At 44.3% G+C, this 19608-nt stretch overlaps 1 protein-coding gene across 1 annotated transcript in view; it reads left to right on the top strand.

Annotated features, from left to right (window-relative positions):
• The window catches only part of LOC139060215 (nose resistant to fluoxetine protein 6-like), a 62097-nt gene extending 45707 nt beyond the window's left edge, over positions 1-16390 (top strand). The window contains exons 9-15 of the mRNA XM_070539251.1: positions 720-888; positions 6062-6141; positions 8077-8199; positions 9665-9785; positions 12641-12827; positions 14035-14177; positions 15342-16390. Coding sequence (XP_070395352.1) covers positions 720-888; positions 6062-6141; positions 8077-8199; positions 9665-9785; positions 12641-12827; positions 14035-14177; positions 15342-15524 — 1006 coding nt within the window. The 3' untranslated portion in view covers positions 15525-16390. The remainder of the gene's footprint in view (positions 1-719; positions 889-6061; positions 6142-8076; positions 8200-9664; positions 9786-12640; positions 12828-14034; positions 14178-15341) is intronic.
• Positions 16391-19608: the final 3218 nt, after the last annotated feature.

Below are 19608 nucleotides of genomic sequence, written 5' to 3'. Positions count from 1 at the left end.
TGCGGTGGACGAACTCGGCAAGCTTACTGATCCTATGAGCGGGGTCATATTTACCTAGTCATGTTTTTCTCTGTATTATTTGTTGTAGCTCAGTGCCCACATAATGTTAGTAATAAGGTATCACTCTATTTGCGTTCGAATATCAAATACAAGGACTCTTACTTCCTGCGTAGTGCACATCCCTGCATGGCGGTGTGTACTTGCTAGACGGCTTTTCGAAAACTTTGTTATTCGAGATATTAGATGCAACTGTAGTGCTGAATAGCAAGATCTGCGGTCATGCCCAACGTGCCAGCGCCAACAAAATTAGTGGATTGTGGCAGAAAAAGAAAACAAGCTCGGCGGGAAAAATTACCCACCGGAAAAGTTAACTCAAATTTCACCAGAAACAGTCTATTCACAGATAAAAAAGGCATTTTTTTCGGTGAAATTAAACACCTACAGAAGTACGCCAGAACTTCGGGAAAATAAAAACCGAAAACGCTGAATCCTAGTATATCATGAAAAATGATAGCAAATAGGTGTTCTCGTGTGAAATCTTAATCAAAATGGTCATAAATTAAGAACAAGCGAAGAACAAAATGTAGTGAATCATTTTTGAAATGCAAACCCATGAACTGCAAACGCCGTCCTTATACAACTTTCGCGAATACTTGTGCGTACCAAGCCTCGAGAGCCAAAGGCGAATTTCACGCTGAGCAGAGCGCTTTCGAGCGCAGGCTGACAGTGCCTGGCGCGTTCCTGGTGGGCGTGTTCTTCCTCTACCCTCTGCTGGTGTCGGGGCCCCTGGTGGACGACGTGGTTCAGTACCTCGTCAACGACGTCTGCCGCCGCAACTGGTGGCACGTGCTGCTGCACGTGTCCAACCTGCGCAACCCGCTCGACGTGGTACGTGTTACCCTCCTACGCTGTCCAGCACAAGTCACGGCGCCCTATACCGTAAAACTATTCCAACATGTTTTTATTCCAATCTCCTGACGTCAAATTTACGCAACCACCGACGCAAGCGTCGGGCTTGCGTCGGGCTTGCGCTGCAGTAACCTGCAGCATTGTTTCAGAAGCCCAATCAAACGCGCTTCTCGTTTATAGGATGTGACTTTCTTTTGCTTTCAAAGCGAATATCATTGCCTACATTGAGCAGTTTTTCTTGTCTAATTGGCTGGGAAGAGGCGAGGAGCACGCTCAAGTGGAAATAGTTTCGATGGGGCAGAGCCAGCACAGCGAAAGTAGATGACTGGATGAGCAGGGTGTTGCCGGCATCTGGCGATTGGTCCGCTTCCCCCGCTTCCCCTAAAATCGCGGCGGCGTACTACGGAAGGTTAAAAATGCCGCTAAAACGGATCATCAGCAAACTATAGTTCGCAAAGCGATGTCGTATACTTGCCGAAAGGTCTCGATAACGTTATACTGCCGCGAAAATGTTTTATTTTACGCAATTAAATCCACGCTCCCCTGCAGCTCCGAGTAGCCAATGCCACAGTGATCGGCGGGCAGCCATCTTCTATTCTTTAGTAGAACTTGTTGTTGGGCGAGTTGGTAGATATTAGCGAACATTGTTTAACTGCGCGAACAAACGAACCACAAAGACAGCGGGGGACAAGGACGGGCGCAGTCCTGCGCCCGTCCTTGTCCCCCGCTGTCTTTGTGGTTCGTTTGTTCGCGCAGTTAAACAATGTTCGCATCTTCTATTCCTTTGGAAATGGGGCATTCTCTGGCAGAAAAAAAAAAATCTGTTTTGTTCGGCATATTAATGCAGCTTTACTGCGTACACGTCACTTTGACGTGGTGAGTTTTCGCGGTTTTGTGACATCGCGTGACAGACAGGCGAATTAAGTGAATGCAGACCGAAAACTTTTGACCAATTACAGAGGGTTAATGGTGAAATAGGCTTTAAATGTGAAATAATTATTTTCATTTTGTTCGGTCTAATCATGCATAATCATGCACATCTATCATATTAGTCGCGGCGTTTTCGTGGCTTTCGTGACGTCGCGTCACAGACAGGCGCAGTGGGTGGGGCCTCGAAAATTTTTCAGCCAATCATGGAGGGCTGATTGCAGAATTGGAATAAAAAATTTTGGATAGCTTTACATTATAGCACCCCAGCTTCGACACACGGGACAAGTGCCAGTGTATTCAAAGGGCGCATGATATACTCTTGCACCCTGTGTACCTTTCATTAAACAGACACTTCATGATATTTAGTGTTAGACACTTATAGTGTTTAAGTGTTATTTTTAATTTCCATTCGCTTTTATTTGGTAGAAGTGGTTGATTACTAGCGGAGAAAATTAAAAGGTAGCTTTCACCGTTTCATTTCCGCGCACAAACCACTGCATTAGTGTGAGAGTGAGACTTTACGAAATTCAAAGTACTTCGTTCTACGCGGGCCGTTATTGCCCAGAGAAAATCACTATATATAAAATTTGCTACTCTGGGTATCTGATATGTTCGCATTGCAGTGTAGTTTTTCTTTGTTGATAAACAATTACCCATTTCAGAGCAGACGCTGCGCACACCCATGACGTCACAAGGAGCTGGCGTGGAAACTTCGAAGTGGCGTCGTCACCCGTTTTCTTTTTCTTTTCTTTTTCTTTTTTAAACCTCCTCTCACAGTATAAAAGCGACCTTTAGTGCTATTCTAAAAGCATAGTTTGCCAATCTAGTTTTATGTAACATTCATATTTAGTGCCTCTTCAAATTTAATTGCCTGCTATTCGGACCAGCCGCAGCATGGTCAGCGTCCGGGCGGCTGCGATTGCACAAATAAATGACACTGCTGTCTGCACATACTTCATGTATACGTGTGCTGCACGAAGCGCAGTTTCACAAGTCCTGTTTTCACGTGCCCTTCTTACAATATAACTTTGCGCTGACGGCTTTTTACCTTGTGTCGCGATATGTTTCCTTTCTTATAGACTCTTATATGTACTTTTATTTTGTAACATCCAGCTATCTTCGAGCACGAGGTTTGGAGGTGTCCTCCCAGAAGTGCTCTGTGGTCGCTTTCACATGCAAAACAATGAGACAATACGTTGTTAGAATTAATGGACAGCCAATTGCCTACGAGAAGACGCACCGTTTTCTAGGAGTAATAATAGATCGAGACCTCTCCTGGAGTCCTCACGTCTCTTACCTTAAGAGGAAACTAGTGATGATAACAGACGTGCTCAGATTTCTTGCAGGAAAGTCATGGGGTGCGTCTGTGAGTGCAATGCTCCAACTCTATAACGCTCTGTTCTTGGGTCTCCTACGCTACAGCTTACCTGTACTAGGTGGGACCAGTAAGACCAACCTCCGAGCCCTCCAATCTGTACAAGCTCAAGCTCTGAGAATTTGTCTTGGCCTTCCGAGATGTGCATCAACGGCAGCAACAATAGCCATCGCGCATGACCACCCTATCAATACGTATATTCACGTCGACTCCTTACGGGTGCACAACAGGCACTTTGCGCGACTTCCATCGCATCATCTCGCCTCCCTTCCTGCCGCTCGACCTCGTTCAGCGTTTAGCAGAATTATTGCCGCCAACCACGGAGGTTTACCGTCAAACTTCACACCTGCAGCACGGCCATCTCTACCGCTGTGGTGCCTGCATCCACTCCAGGCCCTTCTTGTTATTCCCGGCATCAAAAAGAAAACGGAAATGTCATCTATCGCCCTCAAGCAAACCGTCCTTTCATTCTTACGTGAAAAACACAACGACCGCACTCATGTTTACACGGACGGTTCTGTCTCCTGTAACAGTTCAGCTGGAGCAGTGGTACTTCCCGCTCAATCTGTCACCATCAAATTCAAGACGTCTCACGTTACATCATCGACGGCTGCAGAACTCGCAGCTATTCGTGCTGCTCTGGAGTTTATAGGTCCCAATTCACCACATTCCTGGTCCATCTTTTGTGATTCAAAGGCAGCTCTCCAGTGTCTGCTATCCCCTTTCAACCACGGACCAAATGTACAATTAGTCGCAGACATCCGACTACTCCACCATTACGCGATCGACAAGGGACACAACATCATCTACCAGTGGATACCGGGTCACTGCGGAATTACGGGAAATGACAGTGCGGATGACGCTGCCCGGTCGGCCCATGATGGTGCCCGGATTGTGCCCATACCACTGTCAAGAACAGATGCAGCCACAAGTCTTCGCTCCCTCGCATGCGAGCTTACGCTAACTCTGTGGAACACCAGCGAATTCACGGACACACGTCTTCGCAGATTGGATCCAAGTTTGCAACTGCGTCTTCCACCAGGGTTGCCCCGAGCGGAAGCAACACTTCTGTGCCGCCTATGGCTCGGCGTGGCATTCACAAACTCCTATTCCTTCCGCATTGGAATGGCCGACAGCCCCGCTTGCGACACCTGCGGCTGCGAAGAGACGATCGCGCACCTCCTCTGTGACTGTCCACGTTACAATGTGCAAAGAAAAGTGCTTGTGACCGTGCTCGAAAAACTGGACAATAGCCCCTTCACAGAAGAGAAAGTTCTAGGACACTGGTCCAGACGAGTTTCGGCACTCAAGGCCTTAAGGGCTTTGCTCAAGTTCTTAAGGACATGTGAATTGTGCGAACGCCTTTGACTATTGTTGCGCGCAACATCGCGTTACTGTGTGCATTTTTTTCTTTCTCTTTTTTTCTTTTTTTTCTTCTCTCTTCCTTCTCCTTTTATTCCCTTTACCCCTTTCCCCAGCACAGGGTAGCCAGCCGGTATTTACACTGGCTAACCTCCCTGTCTTTCCTTCCCTTTTGTCTCTCTCTCTCTCTCTTATTTCGTAACGCTGGTGCGAAAGATGCATAATATCAAAATATTGGCAATCATTTCACTAATAACAAGAGTCATACGCGCTTCGAGGGAGAAAAAAACATGTTTGATTGAAAGGGCGCATAGCTTCTCTGTTGTGATGGCATTCTGAGGTAATGTGTGCGCGGAGAAGTGGCGTGTGGCTTCGCCTTTCTTTTCTTTTCTTCTTTGATACATTTTTGAGATGCACAGTACGCATTGATACAGCGGTCTTAGGATATGCGGCTAAAGACATCAATTTGCCTGTCTGGGCCGCATCACCCACATACATTTCACACTGTGCCCGATAAAAGCTGAAAAGTCTGTACTAAATACTTTTCATACTGCACTTTCAACGTTGTGTTCAACAAAACAAGTGAGCCGACTTATTCACACAGGCCTAATATGCTCGGCCATGGGTCATGTCACGCTATTTAATAAGTCGGTTCTTGTCTGATCACAGCAGCTAAGCAGCGCTGTGCTTGCACCGCGCTTGGTAGAGAGATCAGCTGAGAACAACGACTGTCGGTGGCTCCTCTTCATCCTGGCAATAGTTGAATCCTTCGCCTCGAGTGAGACAGTTACGGCGTGCACGGTATATGCCGTCTTATTTCTTTACGTGTATGTTGCTTCACAGCTGCAGTGTATTCAAAGAGTACATGGTATACTGTTGCGTTAAAAGAAAAAACAAGAAAACAAATTGACAGCATTTTAACATGGGCGAGGGACTGAACAATGGTTCTAAGCTGGGCGAGTTGGTTTCCGTTCAGCATGACCAACAGCGCAGAAGAGGTTACAAGTGAAGTAAAAGGCAGATGCGCTGTCCAGCGCATCAGTCGTCTGCGTTGTTCGTCCGACTGAATTCTTGGTTCTGTAAGCCGTCCCAGAGATCGCATGATGTAAGGACTCCTTTCGCGATCGATTCTTTCCGCGTTCTCGCATTGGCTCCGACGCTGCTCTCGACTCCGCGGTTAGATGCGCTCACCTGTGGTGACGGCGTCCGTGACGCGTCCAAGCCGGTGAGAAAACGTGAAAAGAATAGATCGCCAAAAGAATCCTTACCGAGGTCCCATTCATGTACCTTGAGTCCTGAAGGTTTAACAGCGAAAGTCACAATGCAACATTGAAAGCTTGCTACAGAAAAGATTTGCTCGCTTACGTTACAGTATTTACTTCATTTGGTACGCGCACGCTCGCAGTTTACTTAGTTTATACGCACACTCGCCTTTGTATATGGCATAAAACTAACCTTTCTGTTTTCCTTTTTATTTAATTCTAGTGCCTACCCACGTTGTGGTACATTGCCTGTGATTACCAGCTTTTCCTGGCAACCCTCCTGTTTGTGTTCCTTTTAGCCAAGTGAGTTCAGGATTATTCGTTCTCAAGTATATTTTTTTTTAATCGATGACTTGAATCAACATTTACTTCTGTACGTCATCTTACGTTCTTGTGCAGACTTTCTTGAAGGAACACCAATACACGAGTATAGTACACAGGTACAATATTTCCTTTTATAATGGTAGTTTTATTTATTTAAACATACTGTCTATCCTGTAAATAAGTTTTGCTGGAAGGACACACAGTTTCGAGCATAATGCAATCGAACCTATAAAGAGTAATCTAGTACAATCTAGAGTAGTATAAACTGCAGTACAAGTGGGTAAAAACATAGTACCATTTTAGCGAATTCATGCTAACAGGACAGTATATTTTACACGGCATTGTTTGGTAGTCAACAAACTTTTGAACGCATAATGAAACACTGGAGACCGCAACTTTAATGCTGATATCACACTTCCAAGTTTATAAATACTAGTAGTACGAGTGGGAAAAAAATGTTGTATTTATTTAACACAGTGCTCAGTGAAAGTATTATATCACAATAGAAAGATAATAGCTAATAATCATATTGCGTTGCTAACTGTGTAGATTGTTTTCAAGTAAAGACAAACTACTCACCTAAAGATTTATTGCTATCGTTAATAATTTATGACGATTATTTCATTCCCGTAATAGCGAGTCAAGAAATGAATGTTTGAAGCTGTATGAGTTGAAACAATATTCCTTTCGCATCAGTGAATGTTTACAACGTGTCGGCCATGTGTCTAAATACGAGATGTACCTTGACGCTTCTATATTTAACTGATTGCGGATTTCCACTCCCCACGTGTAGGGTAGCAAACTGGACTCAGTCTGGTTAACCTCCCTGCCTTTCCTTCTTCCCCTCCCTCTCTCTCTCTCTCTCTCTCTCTCTCTCTCTGATTGTGGATTAATCGATAAAACAGCTTCTGGCGCGCCGGCAAGGTGCAATTTGGCAGGGTATGCATTTTAGCCTTTATTAACAATGCCCAGGGGGATTCTGTAGGCCTGTACTTATTACAAACGAACCTTATTGCTTTTCTTGGTACGCCTTCTGATATCTTTATTGACATGTTAGCACAAGGGGACCAAGCGGTATTTGGGTGTTCAATTACTCTAATAAAAGTGGTATAGGTTAAGAGTTAAGAGTTCTACCTGTTCAGGTGCTTGCTGTGGGCTTCTTAAGAGAAACAATCGTTATAATGCAGTTGAAGTTGCGTAGTTCACGTGAGAATCCGATCTGAAATCGTGCAAAATGAAACTAAGCTACTTACGTTCTGTAACTACAATGAGAAGTGTATCGTTTAGAGTGTATAAAAAATCATACTTATTTTCTGATATGCGCACGCAAGACAGCAGATTTTGCACAACGTTAAGTGTCAATTGCCAGTTCTTATTCCATTCGAATTTCTGCTGTAGAAAGTTGTTAAGGGTCACATTGTCTGGGAAGAATTCATAGGGAACGTTTTTATTTCAGGGTCATGTATAGACAACAGAGCGGGCCTTTGCTGCCTCCGTAGCATCATTGGCCCTTAATGACCTGGCGCACATTATAATATGCCTTTACGGCTCTAGCGCCATAAAACCGCAAGGTACTGATGACTAACTAGCGGTATTTTTTTTTTTACATTGTTTTTCGAGATCAAACTATCTGGGCCGCCCAGTTAAAGGTAAAACAGCAGTCGCAATTGCTGCTGGGTTTATTGCAGCGGTATGGCATTGCGAGCAAGCAACCAGTCCTGCTGCTTTGCTCCTTGACAAGTGACTGCAGCACGCGGGGTTTGTTCAAGGAGCCAACCCAATAGCATTACCGAAACTCTGGCATTACTTATGATGCGCCCAGCCAAACAAACATGTAAAAAAAGAAATCTAGCTGTTTTTGTTTTTTGTGTTTTTCTGAAAGTGAGCACCTTTTCTCGTTCGCGCCAATCGCAGGAAACCCATGGCGGGCGTAATCTGCCTGGTGGCCGTCGCATTGGGTGCCTGCGCCGCTGTGGGCGTCCAGCACTACGTCAATGGTTTCGAGCCCCTGCCATACACGTACATCAGCGATCTCGAGTGAGTTTCGTGGCCTCCTTGTACGGGCGTGCGCAACCCAGCCTAATGGGTCTTCGCCCTCCGGCCCCGCACTGTTATTCGCCGTTTCCTCCTATGTATACTCATTATATTCGGTGTTCAGCTCCGCGAGAACAGTGTCCTTGTGTGGTCACACGATACGCACTCTTTGTGAAAAGTTCAGAAGCCAGTCGTAGGGTGACAATATTTGCAGCCAAGCCCTGCTGTAAGGTTCTTGCGGCACTCCGGAGCTCGGAAAAGTGTGAAGCTGCGATCTAGCTCTGTCCCTCCCAAGCCCTGCGGCCTGTACAAGGCCCAACAACATTATCAGTAAGCTTCTGACCAAGACTAAAGCGTACAAATGGCCCACACTCCGACGCTGGCACATTGTCACATGCACTCTTAGGAGTAAAATTTCATCACTATGTGATCGGAATATACAATAACAATTATGCTACCTTTATTGAAACAAAATATTGTGCATGTCTCTCATACTCAGGGTGTAAATGTTTTGGTAAGCATTTTACATATAGCTCGCTATCTACAGCTTCGTTTTGCTTTCCGAAATTCGTTACTAGATGGCGCGACGTGTCCGTGAAGGCAATAAATTGTGCGTATGACGCGAGCATGTGTGCGACGACAATGGCAAAGCGACTTGACTGCACGACGATGGTGGCATGACGAATGATTTGTTGTAGTCTGATGAAAAAAAGGTTGCAGCATGTTCTGTAACAACCTGGACCAATCAAGAAACTAGTGAACTACGTAAACAGGGGCCGATCCCAGAAAGCGTAGCAATATCACATAGCGTATCAAAGCGCTGGCTGCCAGTAAGGAAGGATGGGGAGAACTGCCGCACTCTCGATTTCATCGGCAAATTTTGCTGTGGGACGTGATGCACGCGCCAATCATCTCAAAGTGCTAGCTGTCCCAAGAGAAGGAGAGCCGTAAGGTTGCTGTTCACTCGCTCTATGCGTATGCCGGAAACTTCTTTGTTAATTGAAGAGGGTCCAGACAAGTTCGGAGACCACAGGCGCAAAGTGACTGATAGAGACAAAGAACGCTTCGCATTAAAAGAAGTGGCTGGTATGCCACCGAAATAGTAATTTAATCAAAAATTGCGTGCCTCCATTTCCGATTTAACCTACTTTGATCGCTTGAATACAAACAAGATGTTGAACCGAAGAGTTGTACAGTTCTGTACGTTGATTATACGTGCCTGCGACCTTGCTTTTGGACATAATTACCGTTAATTATAGAGCAATCAGTGTTACCCAGTTCTTTAAAAAATGTCAATGCTTGACACCTCGTCATGCTGTTGATAAAAGCATATGGCTGAAGGCACTAAATACCCATAGTGAACTGATTAAGGAAAGTCTGTCTGCAGCTGTTAACACATGAAGGGGGCCCGTCACGCCTGCTTATGGGCTCCCATGTTCCACTAATGGTCCTGTTTAATTTTCCGCAGCTTCTTTTTCAAAGGACATGGAGCAATGTACCTGTGGCCGACGGGCCATTTGACATCCTTCGTGGCTGGAGTCCTCGCGGCGTTTTGCTTTCACAAGTACAGCCACGTCAGGTTCGGAAAGGTACGCAATTCGTGAGCACGGACGTTCTTGAGTGAGCATTTTTTATGAAATATTCGTTTTCTTGTGAGCGACATCTTAATTTTTGCTTTATTTCAACACCTCACATGAGTTGTATCAATATCTGCCTTGCCACAGAAAGCGGGGCTAAGGAAACGCGTAGCGAAATTATTCCAGCTTCTAAACCAGTTTTTCCTTAAATTTGTGCCTAGATAAGTGATTAGCCAAAATGACGAAGAGTGTTTTAAGAATGTAAAGATACAGCTATGCTGGTTCCAAAGTCAGGCGCCTCTTGACAGCTATAGTTGAGCAACATGTTATAAAAATTTCGCCCATGGCCGTGTGAGGGGCAGTGCTTGCGCGGGCAGTATACTCGTACATATACATAGCCTTTATTCTTTCGCCCGTATTGGCTCATGGTCACCTATGAATAGTGAGGAAATGGAGAAAGCTGCGTTTTTGTCTTTCTTGTGGTGGCCCTTTTTGTTTGCATATTATCCTTAGGTGATCAGTAATACAGCCGTACGTATTCCGTTGGAGTTGCAGGGCATCTCCGCATTTCCGATAAATGTTAACAGCCTTCCGAGTCGCTTAGTTTTTACGCCTTACGGTGTCGCTTTCGCCTTACGGATTCCCTGTATAGCTGACCTATTCTGCCCAAAATATAACATAGAATGTGTAAGGAATCAGTAGAAGCCTACGTACTCACACCAGTAAAAATCACGCGATGCTAACTGTATAAGGACAGGTGAGCAAGGCTAATCGGTAGATCAGGTCGAGGGGCCTAAAGCACTTGCTATTGATAGTCCAATGCACTTATAAGTGGGATAGGGTCTAATTAGTACTGAACAATATTTTTTTAAGTCGCAGTTTCGCCCGAAAGGTGAACCATTGATAGCGATAGCAAAGTATTAGACAATTACACGCAGGGCCGTAGTTTTATAGGCTGTGCCGTGGCTCCAAAACTTTGGTTACGCGACCTCCAATGCTAAGCACGCGGGAAGACAGCGCGCATGAAGGCACCAGCCATCTCGGCTCGCCCTTGCATGATCGCCCTTCACCGCAGGGCACCCGCCGCAGATGACCTCCAAGATCGGCTCGCGTATGCGCGCGGTCGCGGGAGCCGGGCTAGTGGAGGATACGGACGAGCGCTCTCCTCCTCTTGCGAGAGAGGCACGGCTCTTTTCCTCTAGGCCGGCTAATGTATACGAGGTTTATCCCAAAAGTTCGTGCAGTAAGTTTTAAAAAAAATGCATTTCACGAAGTTTTGGATACGTCAATGTGGTCACCTTCTACATACCCCTCATTAAATACTGGTTCCACCTGTTTTTCCATTGCTGGAAGCGCCCTTGAAAGTCCTCTTCTGTGAAGCGCTTCAGGAGCTGTGGCGTTTCCTTTTGAATAGTCGCTACATCCCCAAAATACCACACCCGGAGCACCTTTTTGAATTTGGGTAACAAAAAAGAAAGCACCAGGGGGCTAAATCCGGCGAGTAGGGAGTGTGTTCCAGCAAAGTAAGGGAATAGTGTGCCAAAAACTCACGCACTATCAATGCAGAGTGCGTAAGAGCATTGTTTTGCTACAGGATTCAGCGCCCCTCTTACGACAAATTTGGTCGCGCGCCGCACACACCATCTTTCAGACGCTTCAGAACCGCCACGTAGAAAGCTGCATTGACAGTTTGACTTTCAGGTATAACGTTTATCAAAGCAATCAACGGGGCTAATTGGTGCTCGTTCATGATCGTATTGCGCTTAGTATTAATGCGCCACGTACGTCCACTTCTTGTTCTTTTATGTTTGTTCTATAGTCCTTCCGTCGGTGTAATACTAAGCGCAACAGAATCACTTCAGGTATAAACTTGTGGTGCACAATTACATGGCCGTCAAAAAGCATGAATATTGATTTGTTCTTCCATGACCTTTCTTTCTTTTTTGGCCTTGGCTCATCTTCCTTTTTCCACTCCTTGCGAGCGCCATCTGGATGGTGTTGTTGCAAGGAACCGAGCGGGCCTCGCCACTATATGAATGGTAGAAACGCTGGAAAAGATGTTTGAGTTTGAGTTTCCGCGTAGCAGAATTGTTTTCTGGTATAATCAAATTACAATCCGACGCTCTCATGTCTGTAGGTTGTGTTTAGGTAGTACTTTACTATTTGTCTGACACATTTTACTTTGAGGAATTCAATTAGTTCAGTAACGCCTCTGCGCGACGCGGAGGTCCTGCGTGGTTGTGGTTCAGAATGATTTTTCGCGAAACGACGTCCCGCGCAAGACGATGACACCGGGTTTTTAGCGATACCCAACGCTCTCGCGTGAAAAATAATGGGCGATTGGCGGGTAAAACTTTGGCCATTTCAAGCTGATTTCGCTGAACAACTATCGCACGGTACGAAGGTGCATGTATAGTAAATGTTAGACATAGTACAGTGATAAGGGCGGTGAAAAAATCGAAATGGAATAATTTTTAAAAATTAAAAAAATAAATCACGGGTTTTACATGCCAATACCGCGATCTAATTATGAGGTACGACGTAGTGGGGGACTACGGATTAATTTTGAGCACTTGGAGTTCTTTAACGCACACCTAAACCTAGTTACACGGGTGTTCTTGCATTAGGCCCCCGTCTAAATGCAGCCGTCGTGTCCGGGATTCGATTCCGCGACCCCGTGCTTAGCAGCGCAACACCATAGCCACTAAGCAACCACGGCGGGTCTGGAATAATGGTGCTATCATAGTGAGACGTGAACTTGTCCTCGGAGTTGAAGAAAACGTAATATCTTTCAGTGGTAATATCTTTCATAGAAACAATGTTTCGAAGTCGTCCTGACGGCGTGGCTGGCCCTTGCTTGCCTGCAGGTGACGTACGCCCTGTGCTGGACACTTAGCGTGGTGACTGCTCTGGCGGTGGTCTACTCGGTGTTCGACTGGAACAGCCGGGGTTCATACGTTTTAGCCTGGGCATCCACGTACGCCGGTCTTCACCGGCTCGCTTGGGGGCCGGCCGTCTGCTGGGTCGTGTTCGTCTGTGCCACTGGACAAGCCGGTGCGTCTGCTGCCTCGCCGTCACTACGCAGCTTCTTCTGGGCGCAAGGGATCTAGAAAGAAGAGCTCGTTGGGGGCGAAACAAGTCAGCTATTTGACGCTGTGTGCCACTCAACGGCTTTTCTGCCAAAGCGAAGCTTAAACTCTCCCCCCCCCCCTCCCCTCTTGTCCCCTACCCGCGGTTTCTTTCCACGCTTCCATGTGTTTAATATTCGCTGAAACAATCTCACTGAAACACTGGAAAGGGTGGCATTTGTTATGCCATCCTTTTTCCCTTGATCTGCAGAAAAAAGATTACAGGCAACATTTAGCACTAAGAATTGAGCAGGAGGACATCTTACCATTGAAAAAAAATTTTAAAAGAAACGAAAAAATTTGCCCTGTTTAGTTGAAAGTTACTCAGGAGTGGGCGTAATTGTTAACTATTGCGATCCCTCCTTTCTAATCTCGTTGTCCGTGCTTACAGGCCTTAACTTATACGTGCTTTACGTTACGCCCGTCCCATTCTGTGGCCGTACCCACGGTGCCAGAGCACATGACTCTCAACACCCGCTGTGGTTAAAGCTGCGTCCGGCACGTCCAAAGTTATTTCCGAGCGTTCAATTATTTCCGCTGCTTCCATAGTCTTGGCACTAAATGTGGCAGTCGGGCCACATTTGACTCCGCCGCAATTATTATTATTATTATTATTATTATTATTATTATTATTATTATTATTATTATTATTATTATTATTATTATTATTATTATTATTATTTATCGTATGCTCAACAACAGTTGTCTTACCTTCGTTCCGGCGCACTGTTGCGATGCTTTTGCACAGTGCGCGAAAAATGATTTTGACAAATATGACACGTAATAAATAAGTAGGCGATATAAGAAAATAATAGGGAATGCTGTAATATATTCACACCGCTATAGGCTCACAGGCTCGAGGCTGTGCGCCTTGAAATGTGAATGCCCCACATAACAAGACGAATTACATGTAAACAGTGTCGCGTGTCGGCAAATATGTGTTCGCAGGCTGGCGTCATCTAATTCAGTGACGAGTACGTTCGACAAAACAACGATTAATGAATTAATTTCAAAGACATCGACATTTGCAGCGTAGTTATTACACATGTTCTAGGAAGGCGGATAAACAGTTGTCTGGGCTTGTGAATGTTTGCATGCCCTCGGTGCGAAGTAAGGCTTGTTTCTCCCTGCAGCGCTTGTGAACCGCCTACTCTCGCTGGACCTGTTCGTTCCCCTGAGTCGACTCACGTATTGCGGATACCTCGCCCAAATGCTAGTAATCTCCACGAGGCTGGTCACGCAGAGGCATTCGGTATACTACACGCACTGGCTCCTGGTTAGTATGCCATCATTTTTATTTGTCGTCGTCGTTGTTGTTGTTGCTGTTGTTGTTCTTGCTGTTGCTGCCGCCGCTGTTGTTGTTTACTTACGGGGCAATGGTTGCAGGAATGCGATCGCATTCCTACAACACTCCACAAGCAACGATTAGCTTAGCCGCGGCATGGAGCAGTGACTTTTTATTTCGTGCTGGGACTTTAGTGCTTGTAATTGCGCAAAATATGTGGCATAGAGGTTAGAGACAGATTATTCGATTGTCCTAAATTAGCGAAAACAAAAAAAACGTAAATGAAAAACACTGACAGCAATGGATACTATCTTCTCGGTACGACTGTATCAAGTTAACGCTTTTACTTCGCAACTTGCTGTCGAAATGTTTTAAAGCTAAATATACGCCATGCTTCAGTTCCGTGCATAAGGTAAACCTGAAATGAAGGCGTTGTATCCATTACGATTGAGGCGTGCATCGGCGCTGTGACCAATAAGGAGGCAGTGTGCGCACTGTGCCGCTATGCACTTGTGCGACTACCTGCGGAGTGCGGCTCAGTTCAGCTAGAGTTGTTACGAGGAGGACAGGGCTAATGGTTACCGAGCTGCTGACTACGTATATCCAATAGCCCAATTAATACTGAATGAGTTGGCGAGGTGTTCGTCGAATATGGGTTACCATCCACTACTCAGTGTGTGTTCCTGGCGTCGTGGACCGCACACGCAGTGAATGGGTGACAGCCGTCCTTCTTAGGGCAGCTGCTTGGTTTGTAGATAAGCTGATGGAGCCCGCGCGAAAGGAGCCCGCGAATAGCCGCAAAGTGCCTCTAGCGGCCTGTCGTGAGCTCCTCTCACGCTCGGAAAAACGCTTTTGCCTAGCACGTACTGAGCATATCGGGAGCTGTATCGGCAGTTTTTCATGTCGCTCTACAATTTTCTCATTTATATTTTTCATTTAATTATAATATTCGAGAAGTGTATACTTAATTAAGACTAATTATCCAATTAGGCCTAATGAAAAATAATAATTTGAGTATCTCCAAGCCACGGTTAACAACGTTACCTTTGCTCTGTCCAGCTACGTGGCATTTGCGTATATTTAACGTTTGGCTCAAGTTACGTCGGACGTAGGTGCCAGCGTCTCGCGTGGCTTTCCATGCTTCATTCCCTGCAGGTGCGAGACTACTTGGGCCACACGGTGCTCATCTACATGTTCGCGTACCTGATGTACCTGCTGTGCGAGTGCCCCACAGTCAAGCTTAGCAAGGTGGCCCTCAACGCGCTCACGCGTGCCGTCAGCAGAGGCACAAGGAAGGATTCCAAGAGCTCGTCCACGCGAAACTGCTGCCGCCTTTAGCGCGCACGGCGCGCATCCCATAGCGCGCGCTTCACTCGGTTCTTGGTGGCATCGGTCTCGCCTCGCTCCAGTCGATTCCTCTGTATTGCGTGTGTCTTCATCGTATGGTCTCGGCTGACCCGCAGTTGAAGTCTGAGCGCACCACTTAGAGCACGCAGCAATTGTGCGACCTTGATCTTTGTTGAAACAACAAGGCGCAGGTTATTTAGCGAACGAGTGAAACAGTCGTTTCAGAACTGTTTAGCCTATATATATCATTATTTCTTGGAGCGAACGAGCAAAACAGCAACATTAGGAGTGTTTAACGTGCATATTATTATTGTTTCTTCTTTATTTACGGAGGGTTGTGTCAACGTGTCCCAGATATATGCCAAACCGGCCTTTCCTTATCGCCGCTTCATCTTTATTTTTTATTTATTTTTTATTTTATTTTTTGTCACTTCACGCGTGAGTTCTCAAAGTGTAATAATCTCTATGATCAGCAGCCTTTTGTGCGGAATGAACTACCTATAAGCACCACGATTTACCCGTTCCTTCGCCGACATGGTATAGACATCTTAACTTTCACGCAGTCTCCCACCTGTCATTTCGTTTTGTTGCACATGTGAGAGCTTTTTCCTCCGTGGCGTAGAATTGAATTGCTTGAATTTTCTTACCGTTAAAAGAAAGCGGAAGCCGAGACAGAGGGTTGACAGGCCTGACGAGGTCCCGGCTCCCTTACAATGCAGCCGACATGGTGGCAGCATTAAAATAGTGAACAAAACTTGCAGTGCACTACACATACCGGGATACACCAAGAGCTGAATGCAGAAAATTAAATTTTACCGCGGATTACAATCAGTACAACGCACGTCATAAAGGAACACACATAGTATAAGTGACACGATATGCAAGAGTATGCAACAAAATGTGAGGATTCAAAAAAATTGTAGGTGGGAAAAACCTGAACGAAAAAAAAAAACGGAAAGGAAAAAGCAGCTGAAAAAAGTTCATAACAGTGAAATGCATAGATCTAACCTTTGTTATGGTCAGTATCTTGACTGAATGTCATGTCAATATAACTGTTCCTTGACATATGCGCTAAAGTTCAACGAATTAATGAAATGAATGAATAAATGAATGAATGAACACGTCGGTCTTTTTCTTGAACTGTCAAAAGACAGGCTCTCTCTCTCTCTCTCTCTCTCTCTCTCTCTCTTTCTTTCTTACTTTATCTATCTATATATATATATATATATATATATATATATATATATATATATATATATATATATACATATATATATATATATATATATATAGGACAACATAGGGGTAATTACTTGTATTGACTACATGAACCAAATAAAACAAAAAAGGTGGATGAGAAAACAACGTGCCGCTGGTGGAGAACGATCCCACGTCTTCGCATTACGCGTGCAATGCTCTAACCATATATATATATATATATATATATATATATATATATATATATATATATATATATGGTTAGAGCATTGCACGCGTAATGCGAAGACGTGGGATCGTTCTCCACCTAACGATCCCACGTCTTCGCATTACGCGTGCGATGCTCTAACCATATATATATATATATATATATATATATATATATATATATATATATATATATATATATATATATATATATATGGTTAGAGCATTGCACGCGTAATGCGAAGACGTGGGATCGTTAGGTGGAGAACGATCCCACGTCTTCGCATTACGCGTGCGATGCTCTAACCATATATATATATATATATATATATATATATATATATATATATATATATATATATATGGTTAGAGCATTGCACGCGTAATGCGAAGACGTGGGATCGTTAGGTGGAGAACGATCCCACGTCTTCGCATTACGCGTGCGATGCTCTAACCATATATATATATATATATATATATATATATATATATATATATATATATATATATATATATATATATATATGGTTAGAGCATCGCACGCGTAATGCGAAGACGTGGGATCGTTAGGTGGAGAACGATCCCACGTCTTCGCATTACGCGTGCGATGCTCTAACCATATATATATATATATATATATATATATATATATATATATATATATATATATATATATATATATATATATATATATATATATATATATATATATATGGTTAGAGCATCGCACGCGTAATGCGAAGACGTGGGATCGTTCTCCACCTAACGATCCCACGTCTTCGCATTACGCGTGCGATGCTCTAACCATATATATATATATATATATATATATATATATATATATATATATATATATATATATATATATGGTTAGAGCATTGCACGCGTAATGCGAAGACGTGGGATCGTTCTCCACCTGCGGCACGTTGTTTTCTCATCCACCTTTTTTGTTTTATATATATATATATATATATATATATATATATATATATATATATATAATCAGAAAACGGCGCCGCGGTAGCTCAATTCGTAGCGCGGGATCGTTCGTTATCTCCGGCAAGTTGTGTTATCATCCACTTTCATTTCCATTCATTTATCATTTCTTTATTTCAATTAGTAAGTACAAGTAATTTACCCTATGTTGTCCTTGGTGTCTTTGTTTGTTACCTCGTTGGCTTCTTATGATTAATAAAAATCGGGCCCCTCGGTCAACCCCCTTTCTTCTCGTTCATTACATTACGAGTGTCTCGAATCCGGCAACATTGATGCCTTCAGGTAGCATGTGTGGGTTTATTGAACACTTGCCTTCACCCAAAAAGATCAAATTCTCGTCACGCGTGCGGCAGAAAGGATGTTCCACATCCGCCGCCAAGGTTTGTGAGTGGTGGCGCTGGCTAACACTCCCACGGTTAGTTATCGTAGTAACACACAAATACCCTAGAATGTGGATGGGGAAACGGCGGCGCGGTAGCTCAATTGGTAGAGCATCACACGCGTAATGGGGAGCCGTTGTATCGCTCGTCACCTGCGGCAAGTTGTTTTTTCATCCACTTTTCTTTCCGTTAATTTATCATTTCCTTCATTCAATTAGTAAGTACAAGTAGTTTCCCATATGTTGTCGTTGGTGTCTTTGTTTGTTGGCTTCATATGATATTATTAAAAAATCGGGCCCCTCGTTTAACCCCCTTTCTTCTCGTTAATTATACATATGTATAATTAATGAGAAGAAAGGGGGTTAACACCCTCCGCGGCTTTGTCTCCCCTCCTGAGGTAATATGGAAACACGTTGCCGATGGCGCTGGATGCAATCTATTCCCCTAGTGCTTCATAATAAATGGCCTTCGGAACGCCTAGTTGTTTGGCCATAAAGTGAATATTAATTTTTTTGCATAATTCATCTTATTTAATTAGCTAATTAAGCGGTATAGTAAACATACTCTAAGGAGCGACACATGACGGCCAACCATATGACGTTGGTTTCATTCAGCTGCGGCTAGCCACTTCATTTAAATCCTTGGCGCAAGTTACGTGAAACACCCCGTATAGTGTGATGCAATTTAAATCATTCTAGCGGGCAGGATAACAAATACACGGAGATATGAGTTGCCACATTTCGACAGCAAAGTTGTATCATCGTGCCATCGCCGTCATCATGTCGTTGCCGTCGTTGTTCTGCCATCTGCTCGCGCCGCTATCAAGGTTACACTGTTAACCAAGGTGGCTGTGACTGTTGGATAAGAAGTGGGAACATTAAAAGGACATTAAAGGGAAAAATAATTTGAGCTGTTTTAGCAAGTTACCCCTATACTCCTGTAACAGAAACAACACTTTTAACTCGAAAACAGGATTGGTAAGCCAGAATTAAGACGCAAAAACAAAGCACGAATGGCACCGGTCGAGCGGCTTTGGCGTTGCCGCACCAGCTCGCCCGAGACGTCTTCTGGCGGCATCTGGTCGGGCTTGATTAAAGTTTCATCACTAGATATGAGACTGCATTGTATACACTAAAGCAGCCAAATACTGAACTTGGGAAATTTTAAGAACATTTGCTTAGCCACAACGGCCCAAATACAAAAAAAATAATATGTTTCCGCCATTCGCAGCGGAAACTTAAACGAATAAAGAGACGTGTGCCAAAACGAATAAT

The sequence above is a fragment of the Dermacentor albipictus genome, chromosome 1 (assembly GCF_038994185.2).
Source record: "Dermacentor albipictus isolate Rhodes 1998 colony chromosome 1, USDA_Dalb.pri_finalv2, whole genome shotgun sequence".
In the NCBI taxonomy this organism is placed as follows: domain Eukaryota; kingdom Metazoa; phylum Arthropoda; class Arachnida; order Ixodida; family Ixodidae; genus Dermacentor; species Dermacentor albipictus.
The sequence above is the reverse complement of the archived record's forward strand: the minus strand, read 5'-3'. Positions and strand labels throughout refer to the sequence as shown.